The sequence below is a fragment of the Oryx dammah genome, unplaced genomic scaffold (assembly GCF_014754425.2).
Source record: "Oryx dammah isolate SB20612 unplaced genomic scaffold, SCBI_Odam_1.1 HiC_scaffold_12, whole genome shotgun sequence".
NCBI lineage: Eukaryota > Metazoa > Chordata > Mammalia > Artiodactyla > Bovidae > Oryx > Oryx dammah.
In genome coordinates, this window is record NW_024070196.1 from 7,402,292 (window position 1) to 7,421,641 (window position 19,350).

Consider the following 19,350-nt stretch of genomic DNA (forward strand, 5'->3'; position numbering starts at 1 on the left):
AGCCCGCCAGGCTCCTCTGTCCTTCGGGTTCTCCACAGTCCTGCCTGCTCTTGGTGACCCTAGGGACTAGCCCGCCAGGCTCCTCTGTCCTTTCAGTTCTGCAGGTAAGAACTTTGGAGTGGGTTGCCTTGCCCGCCTCCAGGGGATCTTCCAGATGCAGGGATTGACTCTGCCTTTTTAATCTCCTGTATTGGCAGGCAGGTTGTTTACCATCAGTGCCACTGCGGAAGGCTTGTGTCTCCTAGATTTCTGTTAATTTTGAGCTCGGTTATTCAGGGTACTTATTATCTTCATTATTAAAATAGGGATGCCTAGCTCACATGTACTGTGAGAATGCACAGTAATGTTTTATAAAATACAAAACGTAGCCGGGGGATTATTAATTAGATAACTTCAGATGTGATTTCCTAAAAATTTTAAAAAGAAAGCAAAAATTTAGAATGTATGAACATTACACTCTTTTCTTTTTACAACTAACTTTTACTAGTAATCAGATGGAAGAGTCTGTATTGGGTGGTTGTAAGGGTCTTTGAATCCAATACTCTTTGTTTTTAATTAATGTAGTTCTAGATGATTGTAACTTGCTTGACATTGCATATGCTTTTCACAGTAAAATTTAGAGGCCCTTTGGATTTTTGAAAGATAATTCTGTTTTATATCATGTTCTTGAAGTAGGGTAATGCAGTTTTGGGGTTTCTGTGTACTGTTAGGCTTCTGACTGATAATGCACAGTATTGCTATCCCATTAAATGATTGTGATGCTTAATTACATTCTCTCCTAATAGACAACATTAATTTCATTAGGCTATTTTAATGGTTTTTTCCTTAAATATTCTTGATCAAATAAGCTGAAAATAGCAATAGTTATTATTACAAATAACATACTGTATGCCACACACTGAACTGGATACTTTATATGCAGTTTTTTTGGATCTCTAATAATTAGCAAAATTACTTCTCAGAAATGGTAACGAAATTGTTTTGTCATGATATGCTTAAAGACCTGATTTAGGAAGTTTTGCTTCACATTTATTATTCTGAAAGGTATCAGACAAGAAAAATAGAATACTTATGAATCTATCACAGTTGTCAATTTTGCTATTTGTGAAATTAATAATATATCCTTTGGGTAGTGGAATTTGTTTTGTTTTGTTTTGCTAATTATACGTGTTCAAGAGTTCTGGTGTTCTTTTTTTGTTTCATTTGCCTTTTCCTATTTTAATCCAAGTTCTTATTTGCATTTTTTAAATGTAAATACTTAATGTTGGTATTCCTGAACCTCTAAATTGTTCCGTTTTATTTTAACCACTTTTTCATCTTGTTGTGATTAAGGTTCCGTTATTATTTTGTAGATTTAAAAAATAACCCAAACAAGGACTCTGAATCAACCTAGAGTGTGGGATGGGGAGGAAGATGGGAGGGAGGTTCAAAAGGGAGGCTGCTACTGCTAAGTCACTTCAGTCGTGTCCGACTCTGGGGATATATGTATATCTATGGCTGATTCATGTTGAAGTTTGACAGAAAACAAAAAAAATTCTGTAAAGCAATTATTCTTCAATTAAAAAATAAATTAATTTTAAATATATATATATAGTTATATAGTTCTATTTGTTAGCTTTTTGTAGTGTTAAAAATTATTTTTCGTATCCTAGGGCTATTTATATTTACCTGGTTATGAATTTGAGTTATACTTCTCTAATCAATACTTATTTTTTATTGATTTTTTCCAAGAAGTTATGACCATTTCAAATGACCAGTATTTTTGTTCTTCCTTTAATCGATTTGCTGATTTTGAAAAATAATATGGTCAAGCTTTTACAGTTAAATTGTACAGAGAGCTTTTTGTAGGCTGATAATACTAGATATCTTCCAGAATTGCCCTCCATTTGTTACTCTTAATATACTGTATAGGTAAGAGGAGCCATCAGCATTTACTTTTAGTTCTTTTGCAGAGATGAATAAACATCTTGAAATGCTGATTTAGACAGTGTTTTAAAAATGCTCTGGTGCACTTTGCTGTATGACTGACTCTTTCTTAGTTAAATGTTTCGCAGCATTATAACATAGTTGGATTCAGCTCATCTTTTAAAGCAGTTGTCAGAAAAATATGGGCCAGCATGGTAGAATGTATTAGCTCAATACATTGTCTCCATTTTATTATGAAGCTGCTGAGGAAGCTGTGATATACAGCACTGTCATTACAGATCTATTGTTAGGACGGTTCCACAGTCTTCTTTGCACTGCCATTAATTTATAGCAGTAAACAATATGTAGCCTTCCAACTGCAGCAAAGCAGAATCTTTTAATGAGGTGGATGTTATTACCACAATAAATCAGCGCTTTCCCGTAATGTATAATTCAATGTGTGTATTCCCACTGTAACTTCTCTGAGTAAGCTGATAGTGTATCATTGTCATTGCACAGCTCCACTGGTCTTATTTTTTTTTTTTAACCTTCTTTTATTTGGGGACTTCTTTTTTATATGTTTGCAAATAAATGTGGTATGTCTTGATAGCTGTCCTGTAGCAGGCTTCAGAAACCAACTGTAACAATAACAGCCAGAATCAATACTGTGGGTTCTACCTATATGGATCTCTGCACAGTGCCATTTTTTTTTTCAAATGCTAGTGAAATCAATCCTAATTGGTTTTAGCATTATATTCAAGAAACGTGATTCTATAACTATTGATTTTGGGGGTGTACTCATTTGGAGAGTAATAAAAATAGGAGCAGATAAAGTGAATACTTAATATGCTGCAGAATGATACAAACAGAGCATTGATTTTATTTTTAATTCACATAATTTGTCTTCCAGTGATTTTATTTCTTCTTTCTTTCCTTTTGCATGGCTGAGTCTTCAGGGACAACAATGAAAATACATTTAAAGGCATTCCAAATTGGTTCTGTAACAAAGATTTCTTGGAGTCGGTTCCATTTTTAACTGGCATAAATTTAGTATATCAGACTTAATTCCTTTGTACAGAAACTAATGCTTTAAAAATGCCTTTTTAAATTGGTATACTGTGATACTGATTTAAAATAATAATCACCTAAAGGTTTTTTTTAATTTTGCTTGTAAAGTAAAAAAATGGCTTAAAATAAAATGTCAATTAAAACTGTCCTATTGAAAGAGAATGAAAGGTACGAGCAATAAATTGCAGTTTTGAAAAGATAGTTAACAATTTGAAAAAGATGGCCAAAATGATCATTTAAAATATTGCTTAAAATTACTTTTTAACATGAAAAGCAGTTTTAAAACTCATTTAACTTTGTTTCATTTTCAATAGAATGTTTCTGAATACATGTATTTTAAAACCAGTATTTTAAATTTCAGCTTAATATTTCTCCCATAAATGACCAGATATTTTCTTTCTCATATAAATGAGGAGTTGCTAATTGATAGATTTTTATTAAAGAAAGTAGTCTTGCATATTTTTTTGTGTATTGGTATTTCTATTTTACATAAAGAATAGAGATTTCCTGGAGGTTGGATTATTTTTAGAGGATGAACTGTTTCTTATTCTTGAAGGCCTTAAACCCCTTTGTGAATCTGGAAATCTCTTTGTATCTTCCTGAAGAAGATGTACGTGTGCACGATCACACAAAATTTTGCATTTTGCCTTCTGTTTAGTGGAGTTCATATATTCCCTGAATTACAACAGCAACTATAATGATACCAGCTAACACTTCTTAAGCTCTTATCTTGTGCCAGTCAATATTCTGAGGGCTTATAGGCTATTGTTTTCTTCAGACTTTACCCCAGTGCTAAAAATTTACGTTAAAAATAACAACATTCATTGAATATTGTCAGGCATGGTTTGTCCCTCTATGTACTTAGTCATTTTATTTTCCGAAACAGCCTTCTTACTGGGTACCATTATTACTCCAGTAAGCGCAGACTCTTCATCACTTGGCCGTACTGCTTTGGGGACCTTGGCTGTAATGTATTATTTTCCAGTATAAGCTCATATTCTGTCTGATATCCTATTTGTATTACATATTAAAAAAATTTTTCATACAGACATGTTTTTATCTTCTGAATTCTGGTTTTAGTAGAAAATCCTAGATTTTCATTTAATCTCTTTTTCATGCAGTCCCTTTCTTGCACTTCTGCTCACCCTCTACCTCCTCAAATTTTGTTCCATCTTCTCAGCATCTGTGATATGTTAATCCCTTAGCTTCAAGATTCTGTTTCTGGTTGTTGCTTCTGATGAATTAAGTAGGATTTTAGAGGTGCTTTCCAAAGTATCATATAGCTAATACTCACTTCATATAATTATCTTTGTGAAAATGCTTGTTCTGGACTGATTTAAGACTTTCATTCAAATGAAACCAACTTACCGAGAAATGACAGGTTTCTCCCTTCACTTATGTGTATATATTTAATGTGCATTGAAAGTTAAATTTACATTGCCATACACTCTGTAACACTGCTTTAAATGGTATGTATTTTTAATTCACTTTCACACTTGCTGCTGCTAAGTCGCTTCAGTCATGTCCGACTCTGCGTGACCCCAGAGACAGCAGCCCACCAGGCTCCCCCATCCCTGGGATTCTCCAGGCAAGAACACTGGAGTGGGTTGCCATTTCTTTCTCCAATACATGAAAGTGAAAAGTGAAAGTGAAGTCGCTCAGTTGTGTCCGACTCAGCGACCCCATGGACTGCAAGCCTACCAAGCTCCTCTGCCCATGGGATTTTCCAGGCAAGAGTACTGAAGTGGGGTGCCATTGCCTTCTCCGTCACACTTGCTAATAGAATAATATTTGAAAAGATAAAGAAATAAAGGACAATTACATTTATGTGGGTTTTGTTTTGTTTTGTTTTCTCCTCCCTATTGACAGCCAATAGGAGCTTTGAATCCAAAAAGAGCAGCATTCTTTGCAGAGCGTTATGAGTCCTGGGAAGATGATCAAGTTCCGAAGTTCCACTATGGTACTCATTACTCAACGGCAAGTTTTGTTCTTGCATGGCTGCTAAGAATAGTAAGTTTGATTTGAATAATAAACCATGGATAAGTAAATTCAATGTTGTGGAGAATATGCATTGATTAAAAATCATCAGCATCGTTTTTGAAGGGTGAATTTTTTTTCAGTGATTGAAGTTCTAATTATATAAATATCCCTGTATCCCCTTTGGTCTGTATTGTATAACATTACCTGGAATTGCATGACATTTTCCCCTTAAATTTGCCTCTTCAAATGGTTGATAACTTACCAGACTCTGAATTGCAATATATGTTATTTTCAAATGTAATCTATTGAAATAAAAACTAAGATCCCCTTAACGCAGACATATATTCATATATCTCGAAAACTTCGTTTGCCCCAAGTAGAATAGGTGTGTTTGTAAGTTACACCAAGACCTGCTGTGTATTGATAACATATTGGTTAAGCCAGAAGTGTTTCTGCAAAATTGGAAGGTGATTCATCTACAAGAAAGTAATTTCTTTGGGAAAGCATTAGCAGCACATCATTAATTTAAGCTTGTTAGAAGGGTACAGGCAGACATAAATCCTAGAGGTAATTTATAGTGCTTAGCTAATTTCGAGCAATTATCCACTAATATGTGTTTAAATGTTCTTTAACTATGAGGAGGCTTTTAAATCTTCCAAACATTTTTCTTTTCTTAATCATAAATTAAATATTGAGCCAAAACAATAGGAAAATTATATATTGGACTGTTTCTTTGTACTATGAAGAAAAATGCAGTCTTAGTTTATGTCTAAATGTTATTAATAAATTGTTCTTGGAAAGGAAAGGAGTCTGAAAAATATTGAAAATACCAAATTTTGGAAGTACTTCTTCTGAAACAATTTGAGAACCTTAATGTAATAGTTTAGGTATAATTCTCAGTCTATGCCTAGGATATAATTCTAGCTAATGTCTATTTATCATAACGTATTTAAATATAAAGATTTATAAAACCACATTTTTATACACGAGGAAACGTATGCATATGGAGTTTTTAACTTGCTTATTTTTTTAGGAACCCTTCACAACTTATTTCCTAAATTTGCAAGGAGGGAAATTTGATCATGCAGATCGAACTTTTTCCTCAATTTCCAGAGCTTGGCGAAACAGTCAACGTGATACGTCGGATATTAAGGTACAAAAATGTTTCATTTTACAGTTGTTATTCCCAGTGTGTTTCTTGCTGAATGAGTTTCTCTCTTGCAGTACAGCCTTATTTACTAAAGATGAGCCTCAAAGGATAAGACCTTAGTTAAATGGTCCAGAACTACTGTAAACGATTTCTCTCTATCTCCTATCTGTTTTTGTCTGTCTGAATGTCTCCTCTTTCTCTCTAATTGTGGAACAGTTGTTTTCCTTCCTTCTTGGAATCTTTTTTAAAGGAAGAATATAGTAGTAGGTATGTAAGGCAGCGTGCTCAGTGGAATTCCAAAATCAATGAATAAAATTAATACAGTCAGAAAAATACTGTGAGAAAGATCTCAGACTCTTAACGTATTTCATTTGACTTTAGCAATTTCCTGTCTCTGTTCTTAAGGTAATCATATTTTACCTGCTGCTGGTTCTAAATGCATACCTGACTCTGCTTGGTATAGAATTGCATTTAATTGTTATATACAGGAAATGAGTTCCTATATCTATATGTATGTTCAGTACTATAAAAAGATCAAAAACTCGGCACAGTTGCTAATATAACACTTATTTTTGCTTCTAACCTCAGAAGTACTGTGTTTTATTTTTGTGACATAGTGTTCTTTCTGAAAGATACTGAAAGATGCTGAAAGATTTCTGAAAGATGCAGTTGAGTAAAATGAGATTTGTCTATAGTTGTGAAGTTCCTTATGGTGTCATAAAGGACTGTGACTTTTATATAAATAATTATATGTATAATTACATGATAAGTAATATGAGAAATATTTGGGTTTAAAGAAGAAAAGTTGCATTACTTATGTTTATGTTACGATACAGTACTTTTAAAAATTTCATTAAAGAGATAATTTCATCTTACTTTTAGGTGTGTTACATTACAGTCTATAAAAATGTGTTCACATACTGTATCTTACCATAGAGTATAACATTTGTTTATATCCAAGGTATTTTATTGAAGAAGATTCATCATATGCAGAAATAATCTTTTATATTGGAACATCTATAGGAATTTTTGATATCACAAATAATGTACTCTGAAATACTCTTGAAAATATATATCATATTCCTCATGAATCGTTAATGGATAACTAGATAATTATCAATGGATAATTAGATAGCAACTAATCAGAATAGTTAACAGATTTAATAATTGTTTCTACTTCTAATCTCAAAGCTATGTCATTACTGAGCTCTTTGAGACATAATAAGAGATGCAGACATATGAAAACATTGATAAGACTGATGTTCTGTTATCAAACTGAAGACTTAACGAAAATTTTTTCTCATGACCAAATTATAGTTTCATACTTAAGTTTGGTAATAGAAATGTAAACAATAATGAAATCGTAAATTTGAATTCTACTCCATAACAGAGGTAGTGGATATTTTCAAATTTCTCCCTCTCTGTAGTAGACATTCCTACTTAATGCTTTTTTGGAAAGATACGTGATCGATATTTATAGTTTCATTGTCTCTTTTCCCTAAATCTTGGCCTTTTTCTCTGATGTTTCTTTAATTAGTGCATGTCTGGTTCCATTTTTCCAAAGATTTTCTTTACAATACCTCACTTGTAATAAAAAATAAATCCACACAAAACAGCTATAGCATTAAAAAACAAGTCCCCCCAAACCATATGATTTTTACCCTTCTCTTTCCTTATTTTTCTCCTTACCCTTGTTTCTTCACAAATAATGACTCAAATCCATTTTGCTTCTGTTTGAATGTCCTGCAGACTTTGATAAAAACAACCCCAAATACTAGAAAACTACTAGAATTTCAGTTCTTGCTGTTGTGCTACTTGACTTTTAGCTTCCTAGCCTAGTTATATAGGGCCTCTAAATGAAGAAGTAGAGTACAAGGTTGAGGGAAAAGTTGTGTTGCCTTTTTTTTTTTAAGATTTTTTTTTTAATGTGTACCATTTATTTTTTCAAGTATTTGCTGAATTTGTTGTCATACTGCTTCTGTTTTATCCTGTGGTTTTTTTAGCCATGGAGCATGTGGGATCTTAACTCCCCAACCAGGGATCAAACCCACACCCCCTGCTTTGGGAGGCAAAGTCTTAACCACTGGGCCACCAGGGGAATCCTGGGAGAAGTTTTTTAAAAAGTAGAATTAAAAATTCCAAGTGTCAAGTTGATGGGAGCCTGGTTAGAAATACTGTTTTATTTTTAACTACCATGTCCTTATGTTCAGATGCACAGGAATTTTCTTCAGGACTGCCTTGGGTGAAACCCAAGGGTGAAACTTGCTCTTCTAACCAATATGTGTATTTTCCTAATTTTCTTTTCTTTTCTTTTTTTAAATCATAAAATATCTGTGAGGTAGATAGGACATTGATAAATTACTCCATTTTCTATATTGATAACCAGGTGATTTGCACCCTACAACTTAGTATACTTCCAAATGTAATACTTTGTAAAGTATACAATGTATGGTTCAGTTCAGTTCAGTCGCTCAGTCATGTCCGACTCTTTGCGACCCCATGAATCGCAGCACGCCAGGCCTCCCTGTCCATCACCATCTCCCGGAGTTCACTCAGACTCACGTCCATCGAGTCCGTGATGCCATCCAGCCATCTCATCCTCTATCGTCCCCTTCTCCTCCTGCCCCCAATCCCTCCCAGCGTCAGAGCATCAGAGTCTTTGCCAATGAGTCAGCTCTTCGCATGAGGTGGCCAAAGTACTGGAGTTGCAGCTTTAGCATCATTCCTTCCAAAGAAATCCCAGGGCTGATCTCCTTCAGAATGGACTGGTTGGATCTCCTTGCAGTCCAAGGGACTCTCAAGAGTCTTCTCCAACACCACAGTTCAAAAGCATCAATTCTTCGATGCTCAGCCTTCTTCACAGTCCAACTCTCACATCCATACATGACCACTGGAAAAACCATAGCCTTGACTAGATGGACCTTTAGGTTATATTAATATGCTGTTTAAAGAGCCTCCTTATAGTTGGTCCTTCTGTAATTGAAGAGGGATTTAATCTTGTCTCTTTTTATATTTTACTTTTTGATCTTGCCTCTTCATGTTACATTCTAACACTTTATAAAGCATGTTAAATTATTATAATTAATGTGTAAGTATGAATGTATTAAGAAAGCACATTTAAATCACTATGATGGTATCAACATTTCATTATGATATAATGTTGTGTTTCAGATGGAATCATATTAATTATAGTCTGATCTTTATTTATGTTGTCTTGTTAGAGTTTTTAGAAATACTAAGGGATATGTTAAATAGTAAAGAGAGGATAGTGAAGTGTGTGAGTGGGTGGTAGGAATCATTGTATTGAGTGGGTTCTAAAGTATACCTTGCTGGATTAATATACATTCTCTAATGTTTCCATGAGGTTTTATAAAAGTGAAATATTGTGAGGTCGGTAGTTTATTTAAAGTTTTTCAGAAAAAAGAATAACATGATAACATTTCTAGTACTTAACTTTTTTTGCTAAAGGGGAACTATCACTATAATATCTTAGGGTTCCTATTTCTTGCATTATACTAATACTCAGAGAATCAGTCAGTTCAGTCGCTCAGTCTGTCTGACTCTTTGCGACCCTATGAATCGCAGCACGCCAGGCCTCTGTGTCCATCACCAACTCCCAGAGTTCACTCAAACTCCTGTCCATCGAGTCGGTGATGCCATCCAGCCATCTCATCCTCTGTCATCCCCTTCTCCTCCTGCCCCCAATCCCTCCCAGCATCAGAGTGTTTTCCAATGAGTCAATTCTTTGCATGAGGTGGCCAAAGTAGTGGAGTTTCAGCTTTCGCATCATTGCTTCCAAAGAACACCCAGGGCTGATCTCCTTTAGAATGGACTGGTTGGATCTCCTTGCAGTCCAAGGGACTCTCAAGTAGTTTTACTGAAAAATAAAGGCTACTCCTAAGAAATAAAGATTCAAATACTCCTTTTTATTTCAGAGAAGAAAGAGACATTATTAGATTTTACTAAAGCAGTCTTTCACTTTTAGCATGTTTTACCGTTTTAAAATTGGGGATACCATTTGTATTTCTATGCATCATTGGGGATCCATTTCAGATCTGACCTTCAATAATACTTTTTATTCCACTTGGATAAAAAGTTTGGAAGTGTTGATCAGTTCTCTAGGCTTACTACACTGTCCAATAGTAATGTAACATCAATCATAATTATGATCACATATGTAATTTTAGCTTTTCTTGTAGTCACATGTTAAAAAGTCAGCAGGACCATGTGAGATTGATTTTAAGAATATATTCAATGTGATACACCCAGAACATTTTTATTTCAACATGTAATCAGTATAAAATTATTAATTAGATATTTTGCATTCTTTTTATTTTTTATACTACATCTTCTTTGAGATCTGGTGTGTGTTTTATATTCACAACAGGTCTGTCCTTGGACTAACCATATTTCAAGTATTTAATGGCCACTATAGTTGGTGGCTTCTCCACTGGGCAGTGCAAACTTAGGGCATTGTTTCAGCATCACACTGAGAGATAGCTTTCTGCATATAGAAGGAAGCTTTCCTTCATCATCTTTGAGCAGTGATGTTTCTGACAGTGTACTCCATCTAAGTATGAACTGACAGGTAGTAGCATTAGTAGCTAGTCTTGAGGGCTGAAATAGAAAGCGCTAAAATGGGTTTGGAAAATCATCTCTGGCATAAATAATAATTTAAAATCTCCCAGCAAGAGCTTGTGTTTCAAGTCTTAAAAAAAAACACTTAAGTTTAGAAACTGAGGTGCAAAATAGATTACTGTCTGTAGCCTGAACCATTATGACCAGATTTTGTGGAGCAACTAAGACTCGTAAAGCTTGCATGAATTTCATAAGGCAGTCGCATCTAAACATTTAGGCAGAAAGCTAAGCTTTTCTAGGTAGGTCATTGCCACTGATTTCCCTCCCTCTCTCCAGGCAGCATACTCATTTCAGACACTTTTAGTGTCAATAGATTTAATGTAATGATTAAATACCATCTGACTTGCTGCAGTTTGAAATCTTTTTCTTCTCTCCTATAGAAATTATTGACAGATCAGGGCTGGAAAGTGGAAGGAGTCATAAGTGTCACTTAGGTTCATTGTTTCAGAGTGGGAACAGGAGATTAAATGGAGATTATTGATGACACTTTTCTAGAAGCTCAGAATTTAGTGCCAAAAAATATCTTAAAATAACCTGTGCTAAAAGTTGATAGTAGAATAGAAATCTGGTGGAATCCTAAGACAGCATTTATGTTTCAAGTTTTTATTTTGAAGTTTATGCCCCGGTCGTGATACAGCACAAAATGAGACAGAGCTGCCTTCAGGAAACTTTTGCACTAAAGGGAGGGCTGACAATGAGAGCATTCCAGCGATTGAGTGTGATAAAGGCTGTGCTTCATGGAGACGAGATCAGAAGTGAGGAGAAGGGAGTGGAAAGAGGAAATCCACGGCTGTGATGAGGTGCCTCAGAAGCTGTGTAAAGAGGTTGGACTTTATCCCGGGGGTAGCAGGGGAATGCTGGAAAGCCTCAAGCAGAAGGGCTGTGGTGGTTTGGGTGATGACTGTGATTGGTGTTTGAACACGTATTACACCATGAGCAGGAGTGGAAGCCGTAAGTAAGCTGTTAAAGTAATGGGGTGAGAGGCCGTGGAGGCTTAACTCAAGTCACGGCAATGTTACTGGAGAAATGTGGGTGGATTTGAGACATATTTAAAAAGTGAGAACTGTTAGGATTTGGTGACTGATTTTGTCTGCTAAGATGAGAGAGAAATGACTTGGACATGTAGGTAGAGAATTTAGTTTGGGAGTAGTTCCCTAACTACTAGCTCCCTACCTTCACTCAGAAAACTTTGCATGACAGGTGAATTCAACTCCCCCCAAACACATTTAGTTAAGTCAGTATTTACTGATAATTTCATCATATAAAAATATGTATGATAGTACAGAGCATTTAGGATTAAAAGGATAAAATAAATGGTTCTTTATGTCACATACTCCAGGTGAGAACAACAGATATATATAAAACTATATTTTAATACAAGGTAGTTATAAGTACTATAATAAGATATAAACAAAATGGAATTAAATCTTCCTGGAAGAAGTGGGCTGTGATGACTTCATAGGGTAAGTGGTATTCGAGTTATATCTTAAAGGTGGTGAGAGAGTCTTCTGTCTCCCAGATTTACATCTCTCTCATGTACCTTTCTCCTGATACCTGACATGCTCCTCAGCATCGCCCTCTCATGTATAACACATTCAGAACCAAATTCCTGATCTTCATTCCCTTAAACCTGCTCTTCTCAGCCTTCCCCTTCTTAGTAAATGGTTTCCTGGTTGTGAGTAAAAGCTGAAGTCCTTACAGTGTAAGACACTACAGTGGCTACCCCTCCCCTCCAAAACCCTGTTACACCTTGACCACTTCGTACTGTGTGCCCCCTTGCCCACTCTATTTTAGCCAAATAGGCCCTCCTAGCTATTCCTCACCGACTCCACCTCAGAGCATTTGCTTTTCGTTTCACCTGAAAACCCCCTGCAGATAGATACCCTTATGGATGCATTTCTTCAGCCATTTCAAGTCTTTGCTCGGGTATCACCTTCTTAGGAAAGCCTTCTCTGTCCTCTTTATTTAGAAGTATGTCCCTCATCCCGTGCAGCTTATTTCTCGATGCTGTGTTTCTTGAGTCACTCACCGTCTGACATGCATATCCTTACTGTTTATTATTTATATCTTTTCCTACTGGAATACTAGCTCCATAAGAGCAGGAATTTGGACTGTTTGCTCATTGGTTTATCTCTAGTGCTTAAAACCATGCCTGGAATATAGTAGGCCCTAAATTAAAGATTTATTAAATTAATGCTTTGATAAAGAGTATTCTGAGCAAGAAAATGACACAAACAAAATTCAGAGAAAATACTTAGCACATTGGAGAATGCTTGTTTGTCTGCTGATTGGTCTTATGTCCCTAGTATGTAGGAACCACAGAAAGGGAAAAACACTGAAAGGCAATTGTGGTCTGATATGAAGGCCCTCAGTAATATGAAGATACTTTTCAGTTCTCAGTCCATGTGATCTCTGGCAAGCTACTCAACTCTACCACTGGAGTGCAAGACTATATGTTTACAGACTTTGTTCCTATAACATTTCATTTATTAAACAGGTTGCAGTTTCTTGACCCCTGGGCTATATTTTCCTATCCCCTGCTTTAGCCTATGAGGATTCATTTACGGTTTTGCACTAATTGGCTCTATTATAAAAAGAAAGTGCTTTGGCAGCAGTATGGAAAGTAGATCCATGGAATGGGATAAATGGATGAGAACTTAGAGGTGAGGAGAGATATTAAAGGCTATGACAGTGATTCATGTCAATCTATGCCAAAACCAATACAGAATTGTAAAGTAAAAATTAATAAATTAATTAATTAATTAAAAAAAAAAGATAAAGATGATAAGAGCCTCAACTTGTTGAAGAGTTAAGGAGATGAATTCAGGGGATGAGTTAAAAGTAATTTGCCAGGGTTTGGCACCTAGTTGACTGTTAAGGAATGGGAAGGCATAAAGATGATTCTTTAGACAGGGTGCCTAGATTAATAATTATTCTATCAATTATATTGAAGCTGGCGCATAGATCAAATGTGTGAATTCAGTTTTTGACACATAGATATATTTTTGGAATAACCAGAACACTATCATCCAGTTCAGAATAGTGTCACAGGCCTGTAGGAGAAGAAGAAATATTAGGTGATGCTTATCTTGAACTCCTCAAAACAATTGTCTAGTCTCTTGATCTCCACTTAGCTCCTGCCATCTTCCAAGCCCACTCGAATCAAGCTTTCTTCTCCACCATGTTACCAGCATCAGTCTTGTCAGAATCATTGATGAGCAGCATTGTTGTTGTTCAGTTGCTCAGTTGTGTCTGACTCTTTGTGACCCCTTGGACTACAGCACTCCAGGCTTTCCTGTCCTTCACCATCTCCCAGAGTTTGCTGAAACTTATGTCCATTCAGTTGGTGATGCCATCCAACCATCTCATCCTCTGTTGTCCTCTTTACCTCCTACCTTCAATCTTTCCCAGCATCAGGGTCTTTTCCAGTGAGTCAGCTCTTTGCGTCAGGTGGCCCAAGTATTGAAGCTTCAGCTTTATCAGTTCTTCCAATGAATATTCAGGGTTCATTTCCTTTAGGATTGACTGGCTTGATCCTTGCTGTCCAAGGGACTCTCCAGAGCCTTCTCCAACACCACAGTTTGAAGGCATCAGTGCTTTGGTGCTCTGTCTTCTTTATTGATCAGCTTTCACATCCATACATGACTACTAGAAAAACCGTAGCTTTGACTATACAGACCTTTTTCAGCAAAGTAATGTGTCTGCTTTTTAATACTCTGTCTAGGTTTGTCATAACTTTTGTTCCAAGGAGCTAGCGTCTTTTAATTTCACGATTGCAGTTGCTGCCTTGTGATTTTGGAGCCCAAGAAGATAAAGTCTGTTGCTGTTTCCATTGTTTCACCATCTCTTTGCCTGAAGTGATGGAACTGGATGCCATGATCTTCGTTTTTTGAATGTTGAGTTTTAAGCCAGCTTTTTCACCCTCCTCTTTCACCTTCGTCAAGAGGCTCTTTAGTTCCTCTTTTGCTTTCTGCCATTTGAGTGGTGTCATCTGCATCTCTGAGGTTATTGATATTCCCCCAGAAATCTTTACATGTTATCAAATGCAGATTTTCAGTTCTCGTGGTACTTGATCTGTCAGCATTATTGACACAACTAATTAATTCATTTTCCTTGTAACATTTCCTCTGCTTGGTGAAGGAGCCACCTACCTTCTCTTGACTATCTTCTTTTCTCCATCTCCTTTACTGGATTATCTTGTTTTCACACCGTAAATTACTGGAGTACCTTTTGTCTTGTCTTTAGATCTCTTTTGTGTCCACGTTTGCTTCCTGGGTGATCACACCTCACCTCTCAGCTCTCCCTTGAATTCTAGAGCTGTGTATCTAGTTCCCTTTGAGCTATGTGTATGTTTATAGATGTTTTAAACTGAACATGTCCAATATCAAACTCTGTACTCTCCTCTCCACCCTGAAGAAAAAGTCCCATTTAATACCCACATTTGCTATCCCAGTGAAAGATAGCACTGTTTACCCAGTTTGCTTAGCCCTTTAGAAATCTTGGAATCTTTGTTCCTCCCGGACACACACACACACCTCATTACTCATCTAATCAACCTGCAGAATGTGTCTAGAACCTGACCTGCATCACCACGTCCATCACTAGGACCCTCGCGCAAGTGACTATAAATTCTCACTTCACCTGCTCCCCATGTGGGATTTTCTCTATACAACAGCGAGAATAATCTTTCTGTTTTATAAGTCAGATCACATGCTGTGCGCCCATCCATCCAGTGATCGCTTGTCTAGCTTAGACCAGAATGCAGGTTCTTACCGTGGCCCTGTGCTGCTCAGTGCTTCATTGATGACTCATGTCTTTTTACCCTACTGTAGCCTCACTTGCCTTTGTTGTGGTTCCTCTTCAAAAAGGCCAAGCCGACTCCTTTTCTTTTTAATATAGATTTATTTATTTTAATTGGAGGCTAATTACTTTACAATATTGTGTTGATTTTGCCATACATCAACGTGAATCTACCACGGGTGTACATGTGTTCCCGTCCTGAACTCCCCCCTCCCACCTCCCCTCCCCCAAGCCTACTCCTGTTTTGGTGGCTTTGCATGTAATGTTCTCTCTGCCACAACCACTTTTCCCATTTATTTTTCATTCAGGTATCTGCTCAAATGTCACCTCCTCAGAGTGGACTTGCCTGAAGTCTCTCTCTAAAATAACACTGCCCAACCACCATCGTTTTCTGTCTCTTTATCTTGCCTTTTTTTTTTTAATATAATGCTTGCCACCATTTGACTTGATGCATACATTTGTTTGTTTATTTCATGTCTCCATAGCTAGAGCTCTGCGTAAGGTGGGGACTTTCTGTTTTGTTCACTTGGTAACCTCAGCATTTAGAACAATGTCTTGCATTTAGTTAGAAATCAGTAAATATTGGTTGAATGAATGAAATCTATCTTATAACTTTTTGTGTATCATTAGTGATGAATGCAAAATTTCGTTGTTATGAAATCAGTAAGATCAGTACAGCATATTCCATACTTAAAATTAGATAGAATGTGATTAAATCCTAGGAGTTTACTAAATAGTATTTAAAAAATAAATGGCCATCAGTAATATTATGCAGAATTGGCTTTAGCTTTAATAACCCTTAAAGGTATTAAATGTGTATCTGTTCATTAGAAGTAATAATACAAAATAGAGATGATCAGAAAATAGTTTTGGGTGTGTACTGTGAGATTTGTTAAACATGAGACCTTTGACTTGCCCTCCACTACTTCAGAAACCCCAGGGGCCGTGATCTGAAGATAAGTTAGGTTTTTTTTTTTTCTCTTCTATCAGCATGTCTTCTACCATAATACATTCCACAGATGCTGATAGCATCAGCGTTAGAACCATTTATAAGAAAATGTTTAGCTACAGTTAGTAGAACATAGTTGCTGGATATGTATTTCTTGAAGTATTTGTTAAGAGAAAAAGCTTAAGTTAGGATGACTTGATAGTTTTATTTTCTTCATCTATTCTTCCTATTTTCAAACAAACTTTTAAATAATTCAGAATTTTAATAATGCTAAAAGACAGTAAAATTAAAGTCTTGCCCTTTTCTGTACATCCTTTGCACATTTCTGGCACACGTGTCTGCCTCCCTCCTCCCCTCCCTCCCTCTCCTCTTGCTGTCTCTTCATTCTGCCTCTTCCTTCTCCCTCTCTCTGTCTCCTCTCTCTTTTTTCTTCCTTCTCTCTCCCCTCTCCCTCTCTTTCTCTCTTCCTTCTCTCTGTTTTTTTGGCAGTCTCTCTCTTTCAGTCTTTCTCTGTTTCACATCCACATTAGAATGAGCTCAAGCTGTCTTACTTCTCTTGTGACAATGTAGAACACTCACACTCTAACTGAACTGTATTTGTGTTCATCCTTGTTTGTGTACATAACTTATAGATTTGTTGATTTAACCACATCTTTTCAACCCTTTTCTTTTTAATGCATCAGTAAGTTAAATGATATACCTATGTACTAATATTTTTTTAGTATTGAACTTTGTACTCTTGCGTCTACAATGAACCATTTTTTTGTTATTCTTGAGAAACTGAATATTTTTCCTCTTATGCTACTTACACACTGGGCAGAAAAAAATTGTTTAAAGCACTTAGAAAATGTTCCTATTTTCCTAAATTATAAAAATGTACACAGGTCAGCTGTAGTTTGTTTTTTGAATTAGTGATCTTATATTTTTGTTCAGTGGAAAAACATACATTCTTCATTAATATATTTTAGACACTGGTGTTAACTGTTCTTCCCCATACTTAAAGCAATATGTATGTATTTTATAACTTGCTCCAGAAAAGATTTACGGTGGACGTTCTATTTCCATCTTCTGGCAGTCACTGCTTACCTGTTATTTGCATCATTAATGTCCATTATCTCTCCCCAAATTACACTGTCCTAGAAGATAGGCGTCTGAAACAGCAAAAGATACAGCGAAGATGTCCAGTCCAAAGCCGCAGGTGAAAAAATGTGTTTGAAAGCAGGAAAGTGCTATAAAGTATTGAGAGTATTCATCATAAAATGAGGCATGTGAAGCTATGCTGTCATTATTAGTAAAAATAAATAAATCTGTTTTAAATGTGATGGCTATTTAGTAGGAACAACTTTCTCAAATACCTTTGTGGTCATATTTACTTTTACAAGTAAATATTGTTAACTTGCCCTTAGGATTAGGTTAAACACTTTTAAGAATGTCTGTCATTGAGTTACCTGTTGGCAGGTCAAGTCTCTAATTTAAGGTTGTTATTGGGGTATATTAATGATGATAATAATAATAGTAAGATCTTTTGTGCTTGTAGAATTCTATATTATCTCATATTAGCCTCACAATAACCCTGTGCTTTAGAAGTGGCACTTGAGGTAACTGAGGCTGCCCTGGTGGTAAAGAATCTGCAGGCAGTGTGGGAGACACAAGTTTGATGCCTGGTTTGGGAAAATCCTCTGGAGAAGGGAATGGCAATCCACTCCAGTATACTTGCCAAGAGAATTCCATGGACACAGGAGCCTGGGGGGACACAGTTCATGGGGTTGCAGAGTCAGACGCTACTGAGTGAGCACATTTTCAAGGGTTAGAAAAGTTAAATTAAAACCATGTGACCAGTAAGCTGAATAGACAATAGAGAATCTAAAATTTTGCTTTCACATCTTGTTTTTACCATCAGTATCCCCAAAGCAGTGGCTTGTCAGGATTTCATATTTTAACAAAAAGGAAAAAAAAATATTTTACTTTAGTTGTGAAGTAGCATCTTTGTTCTTATTTCAGTTTTGATTACCTTATTTCTTTGGATTGAAAGACTAGTATTTGTCATGGTTGCCTGGGTATTATTGAAGTGATGGTTTTAATTCAATGGATAGAATTGGTGGCTATTAGAAGGCAAATCGTACAGCCTTGCTGCAGAGGCCATTCATATCAATGCGGATCGTACCTTAGTAAAGAAAACCAAACATATGTGTGGTCACAAGCAATCCTTGTCATTATGCCATGAAAGCCTGGGGATTTGTGATCAAAGCAATGGGCTTATCCTTAACTGTGGTATAACCTCTGGTTGAACCTTTCAGACTTTTATTTTAAGAGATGATACACTACGTTTTGACCATGTTACTTACCTCGAAGACCTATCCACCTAATTAAGTGATAGAGATTAAAATTATTGTCAGCAAGTCAAAAGAAAATGTGAATTGTAAATACCTCTGTCTTCTGTCAGTGTTGTTTACTTATCATTTTGCACTGATGTTTTAAAGAATTGCTGAACATGTGTTTTTTATCCAGAGCTGAATGTTCTGTTCTGATGAATATAAAACATACTTCACTTTGTAAACGTACGTTAGAAGTATTAGAGAGACATAATCTTTGACTCTGTCACTAAATTTCATCTGTCAAAGGAGATAATTCTGAACTGTAATATTTAGTGTTATTTCAAGGCATGGTTCTTAGAAAGATGCTTTTAGGATTTAGATGGAATTCTGCATGTAACTTGAATGTCATTATCATCCATAGTAAAATTTAGGCAATATATATATTTAGTTGTTTCTTTGGTTAGATGTTGGTGTACCTCAGTTGAGTTCAGCTGTTTATTTCCTGTTACGAGGATATTCAACTTTCATCAACTGATTTACTTTTG

The 19,350-nt window shown here is 36.0% G+C and overlaps 1 protein-coding gene across 5 annotated transcripts in view; it reads left to right on the forward strand.

The window, feature by feature from the left end:
* The window catches only part of LRBA (LPS responsive beige-like anchor protein), a 748,625-nt gene that overhangs the window by 562,407 nt on the left and 166,868 nt on the right, over positions 1-19,350 (forward strand). For all 5 annotated transcript variants that reach the window (XM_040251453.1, XM_040251452.1, XM_040251455.1 and 2 more), the window contains exons 45-46: positions 4,843-4,983; positions 5,987-6,106. In XM_040251453.1, the coding sequence (XP_040107387.1) occupies positions 4,843-4,983; positions 5,987-6,106 (261 nt within the window). The remainder of the gene's footprint in view (positions 1-4,842; positions 4,984-5,986; positions 6,107-19,350) is intronic.